At 38.3% G+C, this 21,075-nt stretch overlaps 2 protein-coding genes across 8 annotated transcripts in view; one reads left to right on the top strand and one right to left on the bottom strand.

Moving 5' to 3' along the window:
* MCC (MCC regulator of WNT signaling pathway) overlaps positions 1 to 13,963 on the top strand; it is a 355,688-nt gene extending 341,725 nt beyond the window's left edge. For all 7 annotated transcript variants that reach the window (XM_043514732.1, XM_038402671.2, XM_043514734.1 and 4 more), the window contains 2 exons: positions 6,256 to 6,378; positions 8,144 to 13,963. In XM_043514732.1, the coding sequence (XP_043370667.1) occupies positions 6,256 to 6,378; positions 8,144 to 8,324 (304 nt within the window). In that variant the 3' untranslated portion in view covers positions 8,325 to 13,963. The remainder of the gene's footprint in view (positions 1 to 6,255; positions 6,379 to 8,143) is intronic.
* Positions 13,964 to 14,139: 176 nt separating this feature from the next.
* Positions 14,140 to 21,075, bottom strand: part of DCP2 (decapping mRNA 2) — a 36,585-nt gene continuing 29,649 nt past the window's right edge. The window contains 1 exon segment of the mRNA XM_038402673.2: positions 14,140 to 20,785. Within this exon segment, the coding sequence (XP_038258601.1) occupies positions 20,622 to 20,785 (164 nt within the window). The 3' untranslated portion in view covers positions 14,140 to 20,621.

Below are 21,075 nucleotides of genomic sequence, written 5' to 3'. Positions count from 1 at the left end.
GTTAAGAGGCAATTCCAGAAAATCTCAGCCTAGTCTCAGAGGAATTCAAAAGGTTTCATACACTGCAGTGTGATAAATTGGTGTCAAATGGTCTTTAAGGTGCTTCATTCCTCAACTCTATTAAAGTGCAGATCTAGACTGGACAGGGTCTCTAGAGAAATGATATTCTTTGACAGCTCTCAGTGATTATGTATCAGATGTATTCAGTTTACAATTAAAAATATGCTTGTTTCCTAACTGTGAGCCTTGAAAACCCAACCTAGGCCCAGAAAGTCAAGCTGGGTACTTCTCAACAGTTCTGCTGGCCAAATCATGCCTTCACACCTGTTTTAGTGACCACTGTTTTCCAGTTAAGCACCTGTGCAACCTCATCATAGTGAAATTCTGCCAGAAGTGATACCTGTATAACCCCCATAGCACTCAGTAGATTTGTACAGGTGTTACTGATTAGCTTTGTAACTGAAATTTAGTAAACAGTTTTGTTAATGAATGACAAGACGAACTAGATTCCAGTTTTGACACACTTTGTTGTGTTGGCTCTGTAGGGCTAGCAGGAGGAAACAACAGTATACATTTATTTTAGTCACTGTAATAGGGATATATTACTCAATATACACCAGGAGTAAATCTGTTGAGTAAAGTGGCATTTTACAGTGACCTTCAGAGAACTGTACTTTGATGTTATTGCATGGTTAGAATTCAAGCTCTTCTGTATTTTACAGCTGTGTAAGAGAAAGTTCCATTGCCATTGTGGGGGGCTCGAGTGTACATTTGGTATGGTGGCATATGCTATTACAATTACAGTGACTTACATCATTTGTACAATGAGGTAAAAGCGCACAGAGCATTAATTTGTATGTTTCCTATATACACAAATTATGGAATATTTTCTTTGGCTAACACAATAAACAAAAAATTCTGTGGTTTAAAATCAGAATTACATTGTGTGGGGAGCCCTACCAAATGACCTTGAGTGTTGAATAACGCTGCCTAATGACCACCTTCGGACAGGTGGAGCTTGGGTCAGTACTGTGTCTTGTTTGCAGCCATAACTTTTGGATTTCCCTTGTGGCTTTGGAAGTTGGAAACTGCATATCATGATGATGCCTCTAGCATAAATAGCAGAGACTTGTAATGAAGAAGTGGGAGTTTGTTGATTAAACCAATAACCTCACTTTATCAGGGGTGCTATAAATCGGACACCATGGATTTCCAGTTAAGGACCTAGGACAAGGGCGCCCATTGCAGGGGCAGGGGAGGACGGGAGCTATTCCCTGAGTTTCATACAGGAGGCGTGCACGCTGCCAGGTGGAGCTCTTAACTACAGCACAGCATTCATGTGAAATGTAAGTTCTGTAGAGGAGAAGTGCCTCTGGGGCAGGGAGTCAGTATTTTGTATGGTATGGAAGTTTAGCCTGTAAAAGGAGGAATCCCTTGGTGGAGGGGAGAGAAGGCTGAGGGGTCGTTTCAGAGAGAACAGGGGATTCAGGAAAAATACAGCAAAGCACTGAGCCTAGGTTTCATTCAGAAAAGGGGAACATTTGGGGGTATAGGTAAAAAGAAGGGGTGAAACCCAGGGAAGGGCTACCAGTGTATAGAGAAGGTCCCACTCTACCTGTGGTACTTATGTAGTCTTATCACCATAGTATCTGAGGCTGCACCTCACAATGTCTAACCTATTTCTCCTCCCAGCCCCTCGGTGTGGTAGAGCAATGCAGTTATCTCCTCAACTACCTGAAGGGGGGTTCCAAAGGGGATGGAGCTAGGCTGTTCTCAGTGGTAGCAGATGCCGGAACAAGGAGCAATGGTCTCAAGTTGCGGGGGGGGGGGGGGCAGTCTAGGTTGGATATTAGGAAACACTACTTCACTAGGAGGGTGGTGAAGCACTGGAATGGGTTACCTAGGGAGGTGCTGGAATCTCCATCCCCAGAGGTTTTTAAGGCCTGGCTTGACAAAGCCCTGGCAGAGATGATTTAGTTGGGGTTGGACTAGATGGCCTCCTGAGGTCTCTTCCAACCCTAATATTCTATGATTGTACAGATGGGGCACTGGGGCACATACAGATTAAAGGGCAGATTTTCAAAGATATTTAGGCACCTAGTGAGATTTTTCAAATGCACTTAGAAGGTTTGGTGCTTTGTAAACCCCACTGGATATCTAGCTACATCTTTGGGTGCCTAAAAGCCTTTGAAATTCTGTCCTTAAAGCACTGGCCTTGGGTCAGACAGGAAGTCCATGGGGGGAGTAGAACTCAGGTCTCTCAGGGCTAGCTCCCTATCCAGCAGACCAGCCTTTCTTTCTCTCTCTGCTGCATGCTGCAAAAAAAGAGAACGCTGATAGATGGGAGCAAAACCAAGGTGGCCAGTTCTCTGAGACTCTAGCAAATGGTCCCAGGATGGATGTCATGGTTTACAGCATGAAAAGCAGCACAGAGGTTAGGAAGGATGGAGAATGAGAGTCAGATGAGAGGAGATCACTTAACTCCCAAAGGGTGGCAAGTTCTGCCCCATGCTGGGTTTTACAGCAATGGCTGCTGTGCAATTTTACGTTTTAACTGAAAACCATTTTATTCAGTCATTTTTTGTTCTGAGTTTGAGAAAAGGAAGGAATGAGAAAGTGTCATATAAGTATCAGGTGTGTTTATGCCCCAAATTCTTAGAGTTTTTCAGCTGTATTCAGGCCAATTTCAGAGCAAAGAACAGAAACTGCATCCACAGAGTCCATAAAGTCAACAATTTTATTGTCATGATTTGCATTATTCACTGGGCACCATCTGTGTGCTCAGTACTGCCAGAAAATCCAGTCCCTGAACCAGTGCATATAAGATATGTAACTCTGGATAAGATGGCTTAGATATTTAAGTATGAAGCATATAGTTATTGACCACACGTTATCACATGTTCACTGTGATGTTTATATCTGTGAGTGGAAGCACTGATGGCAATTAGGGTGACCAGATGTCCCAATTTTATAGGGATAGCTCCTATTAGCCAGATGTCCCAATTTTTCACACTTGCTGTCCCCTAATGACAATAGAAGTTTTAATTGATTAAGGACTAGAAGATTTGACCCTCCAACTTTCTTTCTAAAGGAACAGCTGCCCAGAGCTCCTGTGCCTGTTTATTTTCCTTTTCTGACTGCAGTGGTCCTGATATAGCTCAGAAGTCTCAGGATTTTTTCCCTCAACTTTAAAATATGGAATTTTCTTAGTGTTTAGTTTTAAGTAGTCTCCTGTGAGAACTGCAACTCAGTCGCTGTAGTGTTGTGTTTTTAGATCCTTCTGGAAAGTAACTAGCCTTTAAACAGAAGTAAAATCAGTGTTGCCAACTCTCATGATTTTTGTCATAAGTCTCGTGATAATTGTTTTCCTTAAAGCCCCAGCTTCTGGAGTCAAGTGGATATGTGATGATTTCAGCCTTCATTCTTAAAGAAAAATGAAGTTTCTAGTCCTCGTGGCTGTGCAGAAAGCTTCAAAATGTGACCCTAGTGTACCCTAAAGGCTCAAAAAGCAGAAGGCAAATTAAAAAGAACCCCAAATCTGTTTTGTACATAATCTCATGATTTTAAAGCCAATCTCATGATTTTTGGTGAGTCTGATTCGTGATTTTTGAACATTTGGGATTGGCAATACTGTGAAAGTGACTTGAAAGTGTCAGTTTCACTCCTGTTTAAGGTTAGTTTCTAGTCTATTGTTTGTAGTGAGGTAGCACCTCTAGAGCCTAAGGCAGATGCCTTGCCCTAGTAGGACGTTTCCAAAGTTAAATGATCTGTTCCAAGCTTGAAGAACTGCAAAAAAGTGATAGGAGGTAATCTAGATTTTTCTATAATTGTTTCAATTGTTGTATTCAAACAAAGCATTATACATTAACATTTTAAACCTAACCAGTGTTCCTTAAGTGACTTGACACAAGATGTGAGAATATAATAGTATTAGAGCTGAGTGGGTCTAATATTTATTAAATCTTCTTTTTTTTTTTTAGGAATTAGATATAGTGCTCCGATCAGCTAATTTCTAAGTTATCTGCAAAAAAAAAAACAAAAAAAACCCCTAGAGTTTTCAGGTGACTAAGTAGCCCTTGGAATCACAGTTGAAATTGTGCGCTCCTGATCTAGGAACCATGGACCAGTACAGCCCAGAGGGGAAATGGGAGAAGCATAAATCAAATAAAATAGATGTGTAAATAAAGTTTAGTAGCTGAAAGAACCTAAGTGGGGTGAAGTTAATGGAATTCACAATAAAGCTCAAAATGTCAGTGCAATTAAAAAAATACTGTTGATCAATTTGGGCTGAAAAAGGGACATTTACAGCAAATGCAGACTATTTTAGCAGATCTCAGGAGGCAGGCAGGCAGGCCCACAATCAAAAGTTTTAACAAGGGATTTGATTTTACACATTCACTACAGTGTCTTTACCAGACAGCATACTTAATCTGTAGCCTTGGGCAAGTTGTCTAATATGCCTTTGAGTATTTGTGCACTGTATGAATTCAGGGTTCCAGCACCTTGTGTCTAGAAATTAAAGATGTCCTTGGCAGCAAATAACCTAAATGCAATCCCGAAGATGCTCCAAAGAGTTCTTGATACTTTATGCTGAAAAATACCCATGCTCCCCTCTTAGTCACTACAGTGAATAATTGTATAGTCTCATTGGTAGCATGATAGCTTTGTGTGTGTAATAATAATGTTATATTAAGTTTGCAAAGGACTCAAAAGCTAGGAAATGCTAGAACTATGCAGTCTCTAATTACATGACATACTCCTTTTTTCCACAAGACCGTGTGCATTCAGTGCACAGAATGAATGTAATGAGCACCTATTCACTATCTTCGCAAAAAGAAAAGGAGTACTTGTGGCACCTTAGAGACTAACAAATTTATTAGAGCATAAGCTTTTGTGAGCTTCAGCTCACTTCATTATGCATTAATGCATCCGATGAAGTGAGCTGTAGTTCACGAAAGCTTATGCTCTAATAAATTTTAGTCTCTAAGGTGCCACAAGTACTCCTTTTCTTTTTGCGAATACAGACTAACACAGCTTCTACTCTGAAACCTATTCACTATCTTGTTTTCTCCTAATTGTTCAATGTGTAGCCCTGGGTCTTATTTATTGAATGCTATTCAAACCCTGCTCTGAAGACAGAATTATTAATTTCCTTTTGGGTTTTTCAGTGGCAGTTATCACTATAGTATCTGAGTGCTTCAAAACCATGACTTTATCTTCACAACACCCCTGTGTGATAAGTTGATATTATCCCCATTTTACAAATGGTGAATGGAGATAGTGCTGAAGGTCAAAAGTTTCCTGTAATTTTGGGTGCCCAACTTGAAGCACCAAGCACTTGATCATTCAGAGTACTTGCCATTATATAGCACTTTATATGTTCAAAGCACAGCTCCCATTGACTTGATTTGCAGCTGTGAGTATTCATCATCACCTCTACAAATCAGTTGAGCACCCAGAAGTTGAGAAACACACAACTACTGACCACTTATGAATCGTTTGGTTTCAGTGACTTGCCCAGCATCACATAGGAACTTAGGCAGAGATAAAGGATGGAATCCAGTATTCCAGGGCAGCACTCAACTGCCTTAACCATGAGACCCTCCTTTATTTTCCTGCAGTATGTGACTCTGATTGTTATTTTGGATTCTAGTGAAGTCTTCCTCTTTATTTATTGATTTCTCCCTCTTTTATGTAGTGAGTCTTCCTGCAGTTTTTTCTAATAAAGAGAATTTTAAAATAAAAACAAATAAGGTTTGATTAACAAATTACCTAGTTATCCTAGGTCCACCATGTTTGTATTTAATTTTTCTATATATATTAGCTTTAGGTTTAACTTCTCTTTATAGTGTTTACTTTACTATCTGAGTTGCCATCTTAAATATATAATATATAGAACATGTTATATGCTTATATCTTCTTCCATGCATCTCTTTTCCTAACTGTGGATATTGCACATTCTGCTCTTATATGAGAGAGATGTAGCGTGGACAAGACCGTCCCCAGTGACAATCTGATGTTTATCCATATTTCTTTTTATCTTACATGTGAATTATTACTGTTTTGCTTTAAAAAAAATCAATTTAACAGAAGTTTAACCTCAAAACTAAATCCGGCATTATCAAAGTAGTATAAAGAAAAATATTTTCCTCCTTTTACATCTAACAGAAGGAACTTTGTTGAATGCGGTCTATACTCTTGCAAGTCCAAATTGTATGGATAACTGATTTCCTCACTCCTTGTATCCTGGTGCAGAGAGAAGAAACTGAAAGGGAGAGTGCAAGAGTTAGTGAATGCCTTAGAAAGACTCACAAAGAGCAGCGAAATCAGACATCAGCAGTCTGCTGAGTTTGTTAATGACTTGAAAAGGGCAAACAGGTAAAGGATCTTCTAGTGAATGGATGCACACATTGACTTCTGCTGCATTCTGGTAGTGCACTGTAATCCTCTCCTTTCCCTAATAAGCAGTTTTTACATCCTCAGCTGCTTGCCAGTAGTCTCAAAGAATGCAAGGTTAGAGTTGGGGGAAGAGACTAATCCTTCTCACTGAGTGCTCCATAACCGGGGGAGGGGGATGGGGGGGGTGGAGAAGAGATTCTATTGCACTTAAAAATGGCATCCATTATAAAACAATTTTCAGTTTAATCATGTTTGTGAATTATTGATGTTTTTGCTCACCTCTTCCCTGGGCTGGCTCATGCATCTTCTCTTATCCCTTCAAATTCTCCTGTTAAAGTTTCTTTCCATAATCCCACTCAATGATACAGACTGTGCCTCCATCTCCCCAGTCCGTCTGCATCAATGGGCTTTGATGGACTGAGGGTTACAAGTGTTGTTGGTCCACTTCCTTCAAGGAGTCAACCATTCGCCATGTAATTTGTCACTCATGAGCCATACTCTACCTGTTAGAGAGAATCTTGGCCATTGATGTGATGGGCAAGATTTGTTCTTCAACCAGCATCCATTTGGTGTGTCCTATAGAGCAAAAGGGGAGGTTGAAGACAGGGCATTTGGCAACTAAATGTAATACATTGTTGACTTCAAAGGGACACTCTCAAGATCTATCTAGGCACTTATATGGCCCTCATCATTGTAATACCTGATCACCTCTCGCTCATCAGTGCATTACCTTACAGGGAACTACTATTATCCCCATTTTACAGGTGCAGAACTAAAGCACAGAGATTAAATGACTTGCCCAGGTTCATGCCTGGGGTAGGATTTGAACCAAGGTTTCACAAGTCCCTGTCCCATTCCCTATCCACCAGACCTTCCTCCCTGCTCCAGAACTCACCTTCCTCCTTATAAATAATGCAGCATTCAAAATAGAAAATACTTTAATTCCTTTTTGTACTTCATATACTATGGAGAGACTAGACTCATCAATGTCAACTTCTGGTTCTCAGCACTAACACACCTTTGTTGATTTCCTACACTTTTGGGATAGGCTTGGCAGGGGACAAAAGCAGTAAAAAAAACCTCATCCATTAAACTATTTGTGATGATGATTATTATTTAATTAAAGCATTTGTGTTCTATAAATATTTTATTTACAATATCTACATTTTGATCATATACCTACCTGACAGTGTCCCCTTAACAAAGCACTTTGTGATATGCACCTAGGGCCCAGTCCTAGGTGATGTACTGAGCAGCCTCTACTCATACTCTCATCAGGGAGGTGCGGGTGCTCAGTACTTCAATTAGGCCCACAATCCTCAGACATCATATGAAAACCTGAAACTGCATAGCACACTAGTGCAGCAAGCATATAGTGAAGCATCACAATCAATGATCACAGAAATGTTGCTTTAATGCCACAGGCACTAATAAAGCACCAGGAGCTACTCTGATGTAGATATTTTCATTCACTAATTAGACACTGTTCTCCTGATTTATGATTTGGGCCTCTGACGCTTTCATTTGATTTTTTATTTTGTGGGAGGAACATTAGTTCTCTTATGGCTGAGACTTTTTATAAACAAGGTCGTGACTTGTGAGCATCATTTTATATTAAATTTTAGGGAGAGGAATCCCTTGGCCACTTTTGAAAATTTGGCAATTGATTTTGGGTGTCTGTTTCTAGGTGCTTAACTAGAGCTAGCTTTGTTGATGATCTTGTATTGCTGTCTGTTTCTAACAGTAACCTTGTGGCAGCTTATGAAAAAGCAAAGAAGAAGCATCAAAACAAACTGAAGAAATTGGAGTCACAAATGATGGCCATGGTTGAGAGGCATGAGACTCAAGTGAGGATGCTCAAACAAAGAATAGCATTGCTGGAGGAGGAGAACTCAAGACCTCACACTAATGAAACTTCGCTTTAAAATTATATATATGACAAATTAAAAAAGTTGGGTTTTTTTGACTGATTTTAGGTAGTGAACACTATTAAGGATCTGAAACATAACAGGCATAGATCAGCCTTGTGGCTTTGTCAAATCAAGCCAGGCGGACTGGGGAGACTATTTTAAGCTTAAGCAAAGGATTGTTTATTGATGATTGCTTGAAATGGACAGTGCCTGAAGGTAAAGTTTCCCATCATACCAAGGTTATGTTCATGGTATATGTAATTGTGTATATATACACACATGCAGGATTATCTCCTATCCTCATCCTAATCATCCCTCCAATTTTGATCTTGATGCATTCCCTCGCTTTTAATTTACTCCCAAGATAAGACCAAAATTGCACTCATTCAGATGCTTTTGTATGTTTGTTTGGGCACAGACTAAGCTGATTTGATAGATCTCCCAGCCACCATGTTCTCTTTGTCCTGAAATCTTGCAGTAAGACTTGCTGTTACACCTATTGTATGTACGTGTTTGGTGAGGGGAGGTGTGCAAGATGGCAGCCTGGTTTGTACCCTGCACCAAACTTGCAGTTCTCCACACTCCCCACAGTCCAACAGATGTAGGAGGAGAACTCCTAATGCAGAGATGTTTTACCCAGGCAGGATTCCTGAACACAGCAACTAGAAAGCTCTTGCTGCAAGTCTACAATTCTGCTTTATTTCTTATGCCCTTACAGGCTCTATATGGCCACATGCTTTCTATTTACAGTGCAGGGGGTGTGGGCCAAGATTGGGTAGGAAGTTACAAGGAAGTTTTTGTCCTTCATGTTATAGGGTAGTGCTGACCGTCAATTTAGAAAAAGTTGGATTTATTTTTCTAAAATACATTATAGACAAGGTTTTCCTCAAAGAAGCCTCTGTCAGATGCAGAGTAGTATTAGACCAGCATAATGTTCCATTACACCCGTGTGAGAACAAGAGGCAGAAACCCTCTCTGTACTTACTATGTAGTACAAAAAGGTACTTACTTATAAGGAATGTACCTATTCAATATTAAAATAAATGCACATGAATGTGCGTATACATGTAGATACACACAAAATGAGTGAACAAATGAGCTGGCTTAGTACTGTGTGAGTAGGAGTTCTATGAACATAGCCTTCTGATGGCTGTTGTAAAATTATATTTATAGGCTATATTTTAATAAGTTACTGTTATAATGTAGGTGGACTTCTCTGTTCAAGCCAGTTGGTTTCTTATGCCATACTAGCTAGCACATGGTAAGACTGAATGAGTCAGGTGTTTTTAGCAGAGGCTGAGTGAAGCACAGAGATCAGGGTGCCACCTCTAGGAAGCAGAAGGCGTAGTCTCAGACATGGCATGCATCCCAGCTCCTTTGGGCCTTGTTCACAGGACTTCTGTGTTTTCACTGTCACGGAGATTGTCTGAGCACTTAAAGTAAAACAATCCACCCTCATCAGTTTAATCAACCTGGAGTCAATTAACTTCGTTGCTATTACTACAGCACTGGTATGTTTAGTATTGGTCAAGCTTGAGGTGCTTTCCTTGGCAAATGGATTTTCAAAATTCTGCTGTCATTCCCACTTGTCACACAGGAATGTGTTGTGTTTTGGGACTTGTCTTGAGTTTCCTAGACCTGTTTAAATTGATGTGAATTTCTCTCTAAAGGCTTGTTTAGCTTTTAAAGTATTTCCAAAGAGCTGTGGCTATGGTTCTCTACACTGAGTAACCCTTGGCTAGACTAAGCCTTTGGCCTTCCTAGCTGGATCATACTTTGCTGCTTCTAGATGTTAAACAGGGACAATGAGGGGATTGACTTTCAGCTTTTTAGGGAGCAGGTTAAAAACTGCCTTAGGTGAGATTTAAATGTCAGTGGTTCTTAATGCTGGTTTCTAATGCTCTCCTTCCCTTTGGCAGCCGCTGTTCTCTTTCCTTAAAAGCTGTAAAGGTTGAGTAGCAAATCTGAGACAACATAAGCTGCAACAATGCCAAACCCCGTCTCCTGCACCAGTATAAATGAAGAAGACAGCATTACTTACAAACGAAGGGCCCCCTTGTAGAGCCCTGCTACCTGACTTGAAACTACAGGGACCCAACTACATGTGCTGGGTCTGGGTCAGGTGGGAAAGCAAGCGGACCCTTGGGGGGTTAGGTTGGGAGTGGCTGTGTGCTCCACCATGCTGCACTGCATGTGTTGAAGAGTGTCTGTGCTGAGGAGCTGCAGATTCTCACTCCACAGTACATACAGCGCAGTAGGGAGGAGTGGATTTTAATACCAGTGCATGAAGCCTGCCCTGAACAAACCCCAAGGCAGAAAGGAGAGCTGGGGGTCAGAAAACAATTGGATCCTCTCAGGGTTGAACTTTGGCTCAAGCCAACCTGTACCACCTTTTAGTTTGGTGGGGCCCATCCTCTTTACCCACAGAACTGTATAATCTCCCACTTTGAACTGCAAATCCCATCATTCAAGCAATATTCATACTGATTTTCCAGTGTCCGAGTGCAGCTCTGTCCATAGAATTGTTTTGCTAAGCTAGAACTGTCCTTCACTGCATAGAAAGGTGTTTTGTTTTTTGGCAAGATCATGTTAAATTTTTTATTTTGCCCACAAATGTCCCTAATTGTGGACATTTTTCCTGTGTTCCACTTCTCATGATGACTGATGAAGAGGGCTTGAAAAGAAGAACCCCTCTTTAAAATGAGGCAGAAAAAGCTGTGTTTAAGTAGTTTCTATATTTTGGGTCCAGTACCACATTCACTAAAATAATGAGTTTTGTCATGGGACTTTAGTGGAAGCAGGCTCAGACTACGTGCCTCTGTTTATCATTGGAAAAACTTTCCTGGTGCTAAAAGAATGTGTGCACAACCCTAAGCCAGTTCCCACAGGTTCAAGAACTCAAGTCATCAACCTCGTTACCTCCTTGAGATCAGCCCTACATTAACCGTGACCTAAGGACTTGAACACTGTTGCTTAAGCCTAGATGTAAGTGGCTAGATAATGGGTGCGAAGCTCACATTAGCTTTAGCAGGAGTTTTGGATAAGTAAAGGCTGCAGCTGCTTGCTCGTACTAAATGCCCCAAGCATTTGCTTTCCCATTTAAAATATGCAGCCAAAATTTTTGTCTGGGGCAGTTTGGATTACATCCATAACACCAGTTAGGCTCCTTGCTAACCCAGATAGTTTATGGCTCACTAACAAAATTCTGTGTAAGCTAAAGCAATCTCCACGCTGGAAAAATATATTTGTGCAGGAGGCACCCACTGCCTGACAAGCAATGAGAGCTGACTGAAATAAAAAAAAACCCACACCAAACTTACAGGCATATGGTTCAGGGCTACAAAAGGGACACAAGGGCAGGGTTCACGTTTCCTTGTTCCTTTGTAATTTGTGTGAGGGAAGAAAGCAAGTCACTGTACTCTTTATTCCTGCTACAGGAGTTCAGTGTTAGATCCCTTTTATACTGACCTCCTCACCAAGGTATCTGAGTGCCTTCCATTAAGCAAAGTTACTAAGATCTGGCACTGGTGGTTAGTTCTCGCTCATCCTCTCCCAAGGGAGTGTTTTAAGTTGTTTAAATGAAAATTCTGCCCGGTTTATATATTAGAAAAGGCAAGGGTGAGGTGTGCTTTGCATTTGTAACTGAAGGTGATATGATTTGTGATGTGCTTAACTCCTGCAGGAATTTTTTGCAGAAGGGGGTAGGCTCCCTGGAAGTCATGGCTGTGGCTTTAGCCTTAAAATAGAAATGGCCCGTGCTCCTGAAGCCAAAGTTGTTGACCACAGGCTTTAGCCAACAAGGACAGATCCTGATGCAATATTCTGGGGGAAGCCACTGTGAGGACTCAGCAACAACAAATCTAGAACAAGCACCTGAGACAGCTGAAATTCTTCCCCATATAGGTTTGGCTACCCGAGGTTGCTGGATTGTTTTTCCTAGTATCAGTTTTATGAGGCCTGTTCACAGCTGTACAACTTATCACACCTGGGCTACCACTTAATTTAACAATTGCTGATAGTGTCTCTTACTAAGTTGAAAAGCAAGGGATTTTAGGTTGTTTTTTTCCTTCAATAAGAGGGAAAGGGGTTTCTGTTTAATAGAGGGTTTACTGTTTTGAATTAAGTAGAAGTTTTTATATCACTTCAAATCTAGGCTTTGCCTTGTCAGTCCAAAATAGTGCTGAGCTGAGTAGAACCTGTCCTGTATATAGATGATTTCATTAGGCAGGAATATTGAGCCAGCACCTTACTCAGATTTCTAAGGGATGAGGAATGAGGTACAAGTTTATTATTATTTTGTGATAGTGCCAATTTTAATCTACCTTTTGAGTTTATTTCAAATACATTTTAAGAATGCTGTAAAGATGCAAGTTTACAGCAAATAATCATATCAAGGTGATTAAAGGTAACCTACCCAACATTTCTTCCATGATGTTGATGCGCAAGACAGTATTTGCTTTGTCACAGCCTCTGCTATGGAGTCTTCAAACAATTAAAAGTGAGATGTGGGTACCTACAAAGTACTGCTTAATTTGTTAGTATATTAGAAAAAGGGAGTGGGGAATAGGACCAATGGGAAATAGTGGTGAAATAGCTTAACACCAATCAAGAATGTGTGTTAATGTTCTAGTGCTTCTTGTAATAGGTTAAAAGTAGCCATAGCCTTAGTGCACCAGTTACAAAAATGACCACCTTAAAACAGTAAATTCCAAAAACTAATATTTAATTATACAGCTGTATAATTCAAGTTTGAAACACCAGCTCGAAGTATTATGTAGTCTGACAAGTGTGCATTCTAACTTCTTCAGAAGTAACTTACATCAACTGTAGACACTGCAACCCAACTCCCACAATTTAAAAAAAACAAAACTCATTTGAGTTCAATAGCTAAGAGTTAGGTTCTATTTATAAGAACCTAGTCAATTCTCCTTCAGTCTCTTACAGACAAGTGCAACAGTGTATTAATTTGTATCTTGTTCTAATGACTTTTTTAAAAATTGTCTGAGTGTCAAATAGTGCATGAAATTTTATATTTCATATTGTTCTGAAAAAGTACTTTTCTAATTAAAAAGGTATAAAAAAACCTTTACACCAGCTTGAATGTATTGTTAGTTATTACAAAGCACATGTGACTAAGTTTGCATTAATCTCAGTATTCCACTGTTTATATTGGAAGTTTTTCATTTAAAAATATCACTTAACATTGTACTATATGTTGTAATTTGAGACTTTTCACCTAATTGATTTGCTTTAAAATGTGTTCTGCTTTTTAGTTCCTTAGCTGCTGTAAAATAGTTATTTTGTGTTTGATATAGAATTGTAAAAACAGCATTTATTTATACAGAGACATTTATAATACTTTATTTTACAAATGTTCTTATATTCTGAATAAATATTTCTAATGCTAAAGTATGTGTTTCACTTCCGTAACTAGTTACATACACTCTAAAACTTAAGCTTTCAATACATGGTTAATAGGTGGTACAAACTAAACGAACCTACCTCTTTTGACAACACTGAAAAAAAATCTTAATGTCCTTAAATTATGTCAGTTCTAACATTAGTATAGATGCCTTAAGTGGAGTTGTTCTGTTTTTCTACTAGAAAAACAGAAGTTTTACCATGTTTCCATTCCCCCATACTTTGGAATTCTTTAAAGAAAAAAAAGTTGGGACAGCTTTCCAGGACCGTATTAAAAACTTAAAAGTAAGTCTGCAGATACCTCATTCTCCTTTAAAACTCCTCTTCAAATTTAATATGAAACAGGCCCTCCAAGTATACATTAAAAGGCAAACATTTTTAAATGGAAGGGTACATACAGACAGTTGCACACATGAGATTCTTTTAATGACAAACCACTCCATTTCACAAATACTTTAAAAGCACTGATTGAGGTTTGACAGTAAATGCTCTCAGCCAATGTTCCAAACATATCCTGCTCACATTGGTCTTTAAAAAGTTCAGAATCCAGCTCCAGTCAGTTTTAACTTTAGCAATGCTTGCTATAAAACTTTTATGCTCCTGTAAGTGGCACATGTAGAATCAGTGCTACTAATGGGCATTTAAGGCAATATAAGTCAAAACATTCTGCAGTACAAGTATTCTGCTGCCCCAGGCAGCACAGACATGAAATTTCAAACCACCAACAGTTATGTTCATACTTCATTATTACAGTAACAATTTTATCCAGAAAGTCAAATACTTTGTAATTTTGACAGTAAAAAATGCTTTAAAGAAACAGCCAATGACTCTAAATGTTAATTATCTAACAAACAATGTGCTTCAATTTCTGGATCAGTGATATGTACACAATGCTTCAAAAGTGCACGTAATCTGTTAGTTCGGTTACAGATCTTACCTAAATTTGAAGAGTTGAACAGTGCTCTTGAGGACTAGCTCACAGAAACTAAATAAAACCTGTAACTTTGCGTGTTTAATTAGTATAATACTACAAATTTTATTTAAGTCAGTAAAGATGGACCGCATTCTTAAAGTACTACTCATACCTGGCCTAGACAACAGAATACTTCCTGATCCCAGAACTAATCCCTGTCATTGCTTAAGTTTCTGCAAGACAATCACAGAACTTAGACATTTTTTGTACAGCATGGAATAATTTTTCTTTGGATATTGTATGTGGTTGTCTGTTACAAGACAAATGTATTTGCTCTCTAGAAATCAAGTAGCTTTTAGGATTTATTAGCATACCATTTCATCTAATAGTTTTGTTATGTAACAGGATTGTTCTCAACTGGCGAGAATAAAAGGTGATCCCCTCCTACTGTAATAATTCAAATATCCTCGAGAGCTTACAAGATTCAATCACGTTCTTGTCACAATCAGGAAAGCAAATTAAGTTTTAATTATAGCATTTTATGTACATCACCATCTCATTTGAAAAAATCTGTTGAATTTCTCATCACAAAATTTGTGGTACTTTCAACATTTAGAACATGCTTTCTATATCTTATTACTATGAAGTTTGGATTACATATCTTAATATTAGAGACTAGCAAATTAAAAGTTTTCACCTCTTTGTATAATTTACCTTTTGAACAAATAATTTATACTGTATGAATGTTTTAAACAATTTCATGGTATAGTTTTGTTAAATTAAATATGAACAAAAGTTACTTCTACACACAAGCTTTTTTTCCTGCAGAATTACCAAATGGTATGTTTTTTCTTCCTATTCACCCAGAAATCATTTGAAGAGATACCTTCCCAAGTAGTTGAGTAAAACTCCTTAAATCCCATCCTGCTCCCTCCCCAAATATCCTGCATGTGTTAGCTGGCAAACTATCAGGAGCATAGGGCCTTTCTGTAATACAGAACATACCATCATTTTGGTTCATGTTTCCTACAGATTGTCTTAAAACTGGAGTCACATTAGAAACCATGAAAGTCAATGTTTACAGTGACTTTAGATTAAAGTAAAAATGCAAAGTTAAACCCAAGCATTAGGTCAGTAGAAGAACATTTAAAATTGAGACATTTGTTCTTGCACGATCCTGAACGTGACCATGAAGGAAGGAACTGCTACACATGCAGTGTCACACCCTCCCAGTAAGGCTTATAAACTTACTTGGAACAGTACTGAAATGCACACTTGGAAAAGAACACTGCATTTCTTATCAGTGCTCATGTACAGTATAAAACACAGTGCAAATACTAGCTTTTAGCCCACTCTTGCTCTTTCCATTGTTGAATAAGAACACTGCTACAAACATTTAAAAAAAAAAAGATGACCAGCGCTTACCTTTCCAAGCCTCATTTGCTGCAAGAGAGCCTTCATAGTGCACTTTCTATTATGGGTGAATTAATTTCATGTATAAACTCCACATCTTAAATATTTTGGTTGCTTCAACACTAAAATGCTGAAGTGGACTCAAATTCAGTCCAGGGGAGTGGTGTTGAACCTGTGATCTGTAGTCCCCTTGGAACCCACAGACTATATCTAAGATTTCCTCCATTCAAAATTTTTTAGGGTCCACAAATAAAAAAGGTTGAAAAAAAAAAAAATCATTGGTCTAGCGCAATTCCAAAAGCAGTTTGAAACCTCTATCAACAAAACTAAAAACATCATCATCTTGTGCCTATGTTTAAATTGCAAACTAAAGTCTATAAAGGAGATTTACGCTATCCCACAAGCATACTTTTCCAAAAATTTTGGCTTCCCAATATAGATTAGAATAAATTCCAGTAAATGTAGTTTTACAAGATTAGTGCACCTTGGGGTTAGCCAGAGAAAAGACACTGGAATAATTCAAGACATTCTAGCTCCTAGACTGAAGAAGTCAGTATGATTTATTAAATCACGATTTGAATCAGGTAGCTGAAAATGAAAAGCTCACTGAGCTAACACTATAAAACTGGCCATATGGCCCAACAGTAACACCTCAAGTACCAACACAGATATAGAGCTTGATTCAGGCCAGCCAGAGATGAGGGCAGTGGGGGCTGGGGAGAGGAGGGCAAATCACACTGGAAAAAAACCACTTCAAATCAGTGATCACAGAAGAAAATGCACTTTTCATATTAAAATGACAATCTGATTGGAAACATGTTAGGAATAGCCAGACTACATAGTTTGCTTTAACATTACATGCAGCATTTTAAAACAGAGAGTATAAACACAGTGAATTGTTTTTGTAGATCTCCAAAGTAAACTACGATCAGAACACAGCATGTAAACCTGTAGTTTTGTAAGAGAGAGAGAGACTTACTACAATCTAAACATACAGAAAGGGAAGCTTTTAATTGTGAAATAAAATAAAATATTTTTCCCCCTCCATACCTCTATCTCCATACCTCAAACTCTGTGCAGGATTCAATACCACACGTGTATTGAAAAATGGAAATTTTTAAAGACTACCAAGTTACAAAACATGCTAAATTAGCCTATAGTCACAAAATCCTCAAAAAATTAAAAACCAAAACCCCACACACTGCATAAAAAGAACTGGAGGGAAAATGCATACAACTGCACTAAATAACTAAAATAAATTACTGTTTACGTAGTACTAGAGACTGCTATGTGAACTAATTCCAGAATTTCCAGTACCTGCATTGAGCTTTTTGTCCATTAAACATTCTTCCTCAATTTCATGAGAGTCTTAACTTCAAGGTTACAGATGAGTGATTAGCAACTGCAGGTGAGTGTTGCAACTTGTTTTATTCCAAGCACAGTAGACTGACATGCTTACTTTTCAAGCATCTTCACCCCAACAAGTGCTTAGATCTCTGAAGTCCATTCACAACCAATTTCACTAGATAATCTTGCCTCTCCAAATGCCCACACACTCTCAAAAACAAAAAAAAATCCACTGAATGAAACTCAATCATCCATTTGCTATTTCTTCACTCTTTTACAGACATTCCTGTAAGGTGTACTCCTACACTTTGGAATACAAGTATAAAATGATTCATTTAACATTTTGAACATGAAACACACAAAAAGGACATACAGAACTAGTAAGAGTAAACAATCTGAAACGTTCACAGTGCAGGGCACCCTGAAACCCAAATGCAGGTCATATACAAAACACATTTAATAAGCTGTTTGAGACCTCAAGAAAGGAGGAAACTATGTCAATACAAATATGAACATTCTGAATTCATATTTCTGAAACAGTACCTTGTACACAAAGAAATAGAAATTATTGCATATTTATCAAATTTATTTTTAACTCTCACACTGATGCTAGATTTCATAAAAATCAGGCCTGTTTTCTGCAGCCTTTGTTTGGGATTAGTCAGTGAGGAAGCCAGGTATTTTTGTAATTAATGAAAACTTTTGCTTTAAAAAAAAAAAAAAATCTACACTTAGTGATCCCAGTAAGGCATATCCCATTTATGCACTCTCTTCTAATATTGCTATGAGCCATTTCACATCCCAAACTGTCATCAAGTGAAGTTTAAAGTTCACACAGCTCTATAAATCTTCTCCTTATTATTCCATGGTGCATTAAGTGAAGAAGCATAAAAGGGACATATTTGAAAAGTCAACCTACCTATCAGAAATAAAGATTTCCAAAGCTTGATTTTTTAATCATGCATTGAGAATCTCATTAAACTCACTGGCATTAGCAGCCTGGAGGTTAGAGTATTAACTTCTGATTCCTTAGGAGCTAGACACTTATTGCTGGGAAATCAACTACTTAGACTAAGAGGACTGAACAAAACTTTGGTTTTCATTTGGATCTGAATAGGTAAATTGACACATTCATCCCTCCCTCCCACCCCCCCAACTTTACTATTCATCCCACTCAATTAAAAATAACAGGACATATGCATTTAGGCACAGATCTTCAAAAGGTATTAGACACCTAACTCCCACTGACATTACTGGAAGTTAAGAAACCCGAATAACTTTGAGGATCTGGGCCTTTCTGATTTAAGCAACCTCTGAACATTATTTCTGGCTATCAACCCACTGCCACCACCACACCAGAGTGAAGAAAAAGAGAGTCACTTCAACGACTGAAGAAAAACTATTCTAAAAGTAAACTGACCTGTTGTAAGACTTTCTTATCCAAATGGAAAAACTGGAATCTATTTCTCCTGTTAACTGATACAGGAGTCCAGCTTTCCTGGCTAATGGGAAATGTTTTAACAACCGAAAATTACTAGATTCCCTAGCCCAAAGGGATGAAAAGATTAGAATATAAAAATAAGCTAACTTGCTATTTATTGAGGGCAAATATAAGATAATAGATATTATAGGGTGTTTGCAAGAATACAGGGATTGTGTTTTGTGGATTCCACACCAAAGATATAGAAGGCTGTCTGTGGGTGAACATATCTTCTGTGGTCAGAGAATGTACGAAGCCTTGGAACAGCCATTGATAGAAGACAATTTAGTCATTCAGTCCTCCAAATTACACATCACACCCACCTACCTTAATTTTGGAAAACCATCCACTTAAAAAAAAAATATATATATATATATAGGTAATGGCTGCTGAGACAAGTGAGGAGTTTCATTTGCCCCCAATCCCCAATAAAATGCTTTTGAAATGTATATTTTACTCTCTCAAGTGAATCATGATGCAAGAATGTATGACCAGTGATTTTTTTCCCCCCACTTAATATCATTTGCATTCCTACTGCTAATTTTTTCACATCTTTGATATACTTATTATTAAAAGGCTGTAGCCTCATTCATTTTTAGTTACAGTTTTCAGATATTAAGATGCAAGTGCAATATCAAATGCAGTACTATTGGAGAGAGAGAGAGAGAGAGAACAATTACACTAGACACCTCCAAGGACAACAGTATAGAACACAATAATGGACACTTATAACAGTTATTGCAAACTTGACTAAACCATTAGGTGGCACATGACGTTCTCTAGTCATCCACACATCTGCCTCAATCCTCCCCTTCCTTCAGCAGGACCTGCAGAGGCTTATTTACATTCAGCAACTACAAATGTTTAGTATATATAAGAATGCCCTTTCCACAAAATTTAGCTTTTCCTTTCTGCATCTTAAAAGCAGCTGCAAGTGAAAGAAGGCTTGCACCCATTTTCTGCTATTGGAGAACAGTTCTAATGGACATAAAGGAAGAACAGAAACAAGTAAGTGTGAAAGGCCAAGTTCTGTTCAGCAAGCGCATCCCCACCGAAGACAGTCGAGGAAAAGGTGCAAGTCAGGGCAGAATGGGACCCCATGGATTTAGTTTTGAATTCTACTGACTGTAAGTCATTCTGAAATGAGTTGGAGCATGATAGAGAGGAGAGAACATCGGCAGACAACCGGAGAGAAGAAGAGAACTGCAAACATGAGGTCAAACTAGTAGACTTGAAATTTGTAAAATTTTTTTTTTTTTAAAAGCACAGACGCTCCAAGATTTCAACATTGCTGGGATAGAGAAGATGGGTGTCCTCTGAGAATTACTTTAATTGCTATACTACAGCAAAGTACTAAAAAATAAAGACTGAGTGTTCCAACAACTTTACATCGGAGCAGGTTCAAAGTTTAGTGTGTTAGTATACAGCCAACACTAAAATACTTCAAAGTTAAAAAAAAAAAAATGCCCTCTCATGCAACAGCAGGAACTAGTGAACCAAACACTGGAAAGGTACTTTTGTGGATAAAGGCAGAACTGCATTTAAAGTGCGACACTTCACTATGCCACTTCCATACTGCAAAAAGAATGAATCCTTTCCAATCATCATCATTCAGTCCCTGCATTGCTTTAAAAATAAAAAAATAAAAACACCTGAGAAGGAGTAAGGCTGGATTAGAAACCCACTCAACTGCAAAAGATCAGTCTTTGATTTTTGTTCATCCATAACAGGTTTGCTGTCAGAGGTCAAAACTTTTCATTATGGCATCATGGTCAAACTTGAAGCTCAAGAAAGCTCTTGATGAGAAAGTGATTTTGTAATGACCATTACATGCTACAGAGTGTGCCTCTGTATGTTCCAGCAGGTCTTCAATGGAGAAACACACATCATACGCAGCTGCATCTGCTTTTAAAAAAAAAAAAAAAAAAAAAAAGAGTTCTACCACTTAACTTTCAACTGTATTGATCAACAAAGAGGTCATTGAAAATATGCTACTATTTAGGTTTAAAAAGCTGTACATTAAACTTATGCTCAATTAGCATTTATTCACATTGGCGATTTTATCAGTTTGGTCATCATTTCAAACAAAAAATGTAGCAAGGAATTCCTTAGCTTTATTGGCCACCTACTGGTCCAATGAAGTTTTGTAGGAGTTACATAAACCGCAGTTTTTACCCAAATGGTTAATTCTC

Source organism: Dermochelys coriacea, chromosome 5 (genome assembly GCF_009764565.3).
Source record: "Dermochelys coriacea isolate rDerCor1 chromosome 5, rDerCor1.pri.v4, whole genome shotgun sequence".
In the NCBI taxonomy this organism is placed as follows: domain Eukaryota; kingdom Metazoa; phylum Chordata; order Testudines; family Dermochelyidae; genus Dermochelys; species Dermochelys coriacea.
The sequence above is the reverse complement of the archived record's forward strand: the minus strand, read 5'-3'. Positions and strand labels throughout refer to the sequence as shown.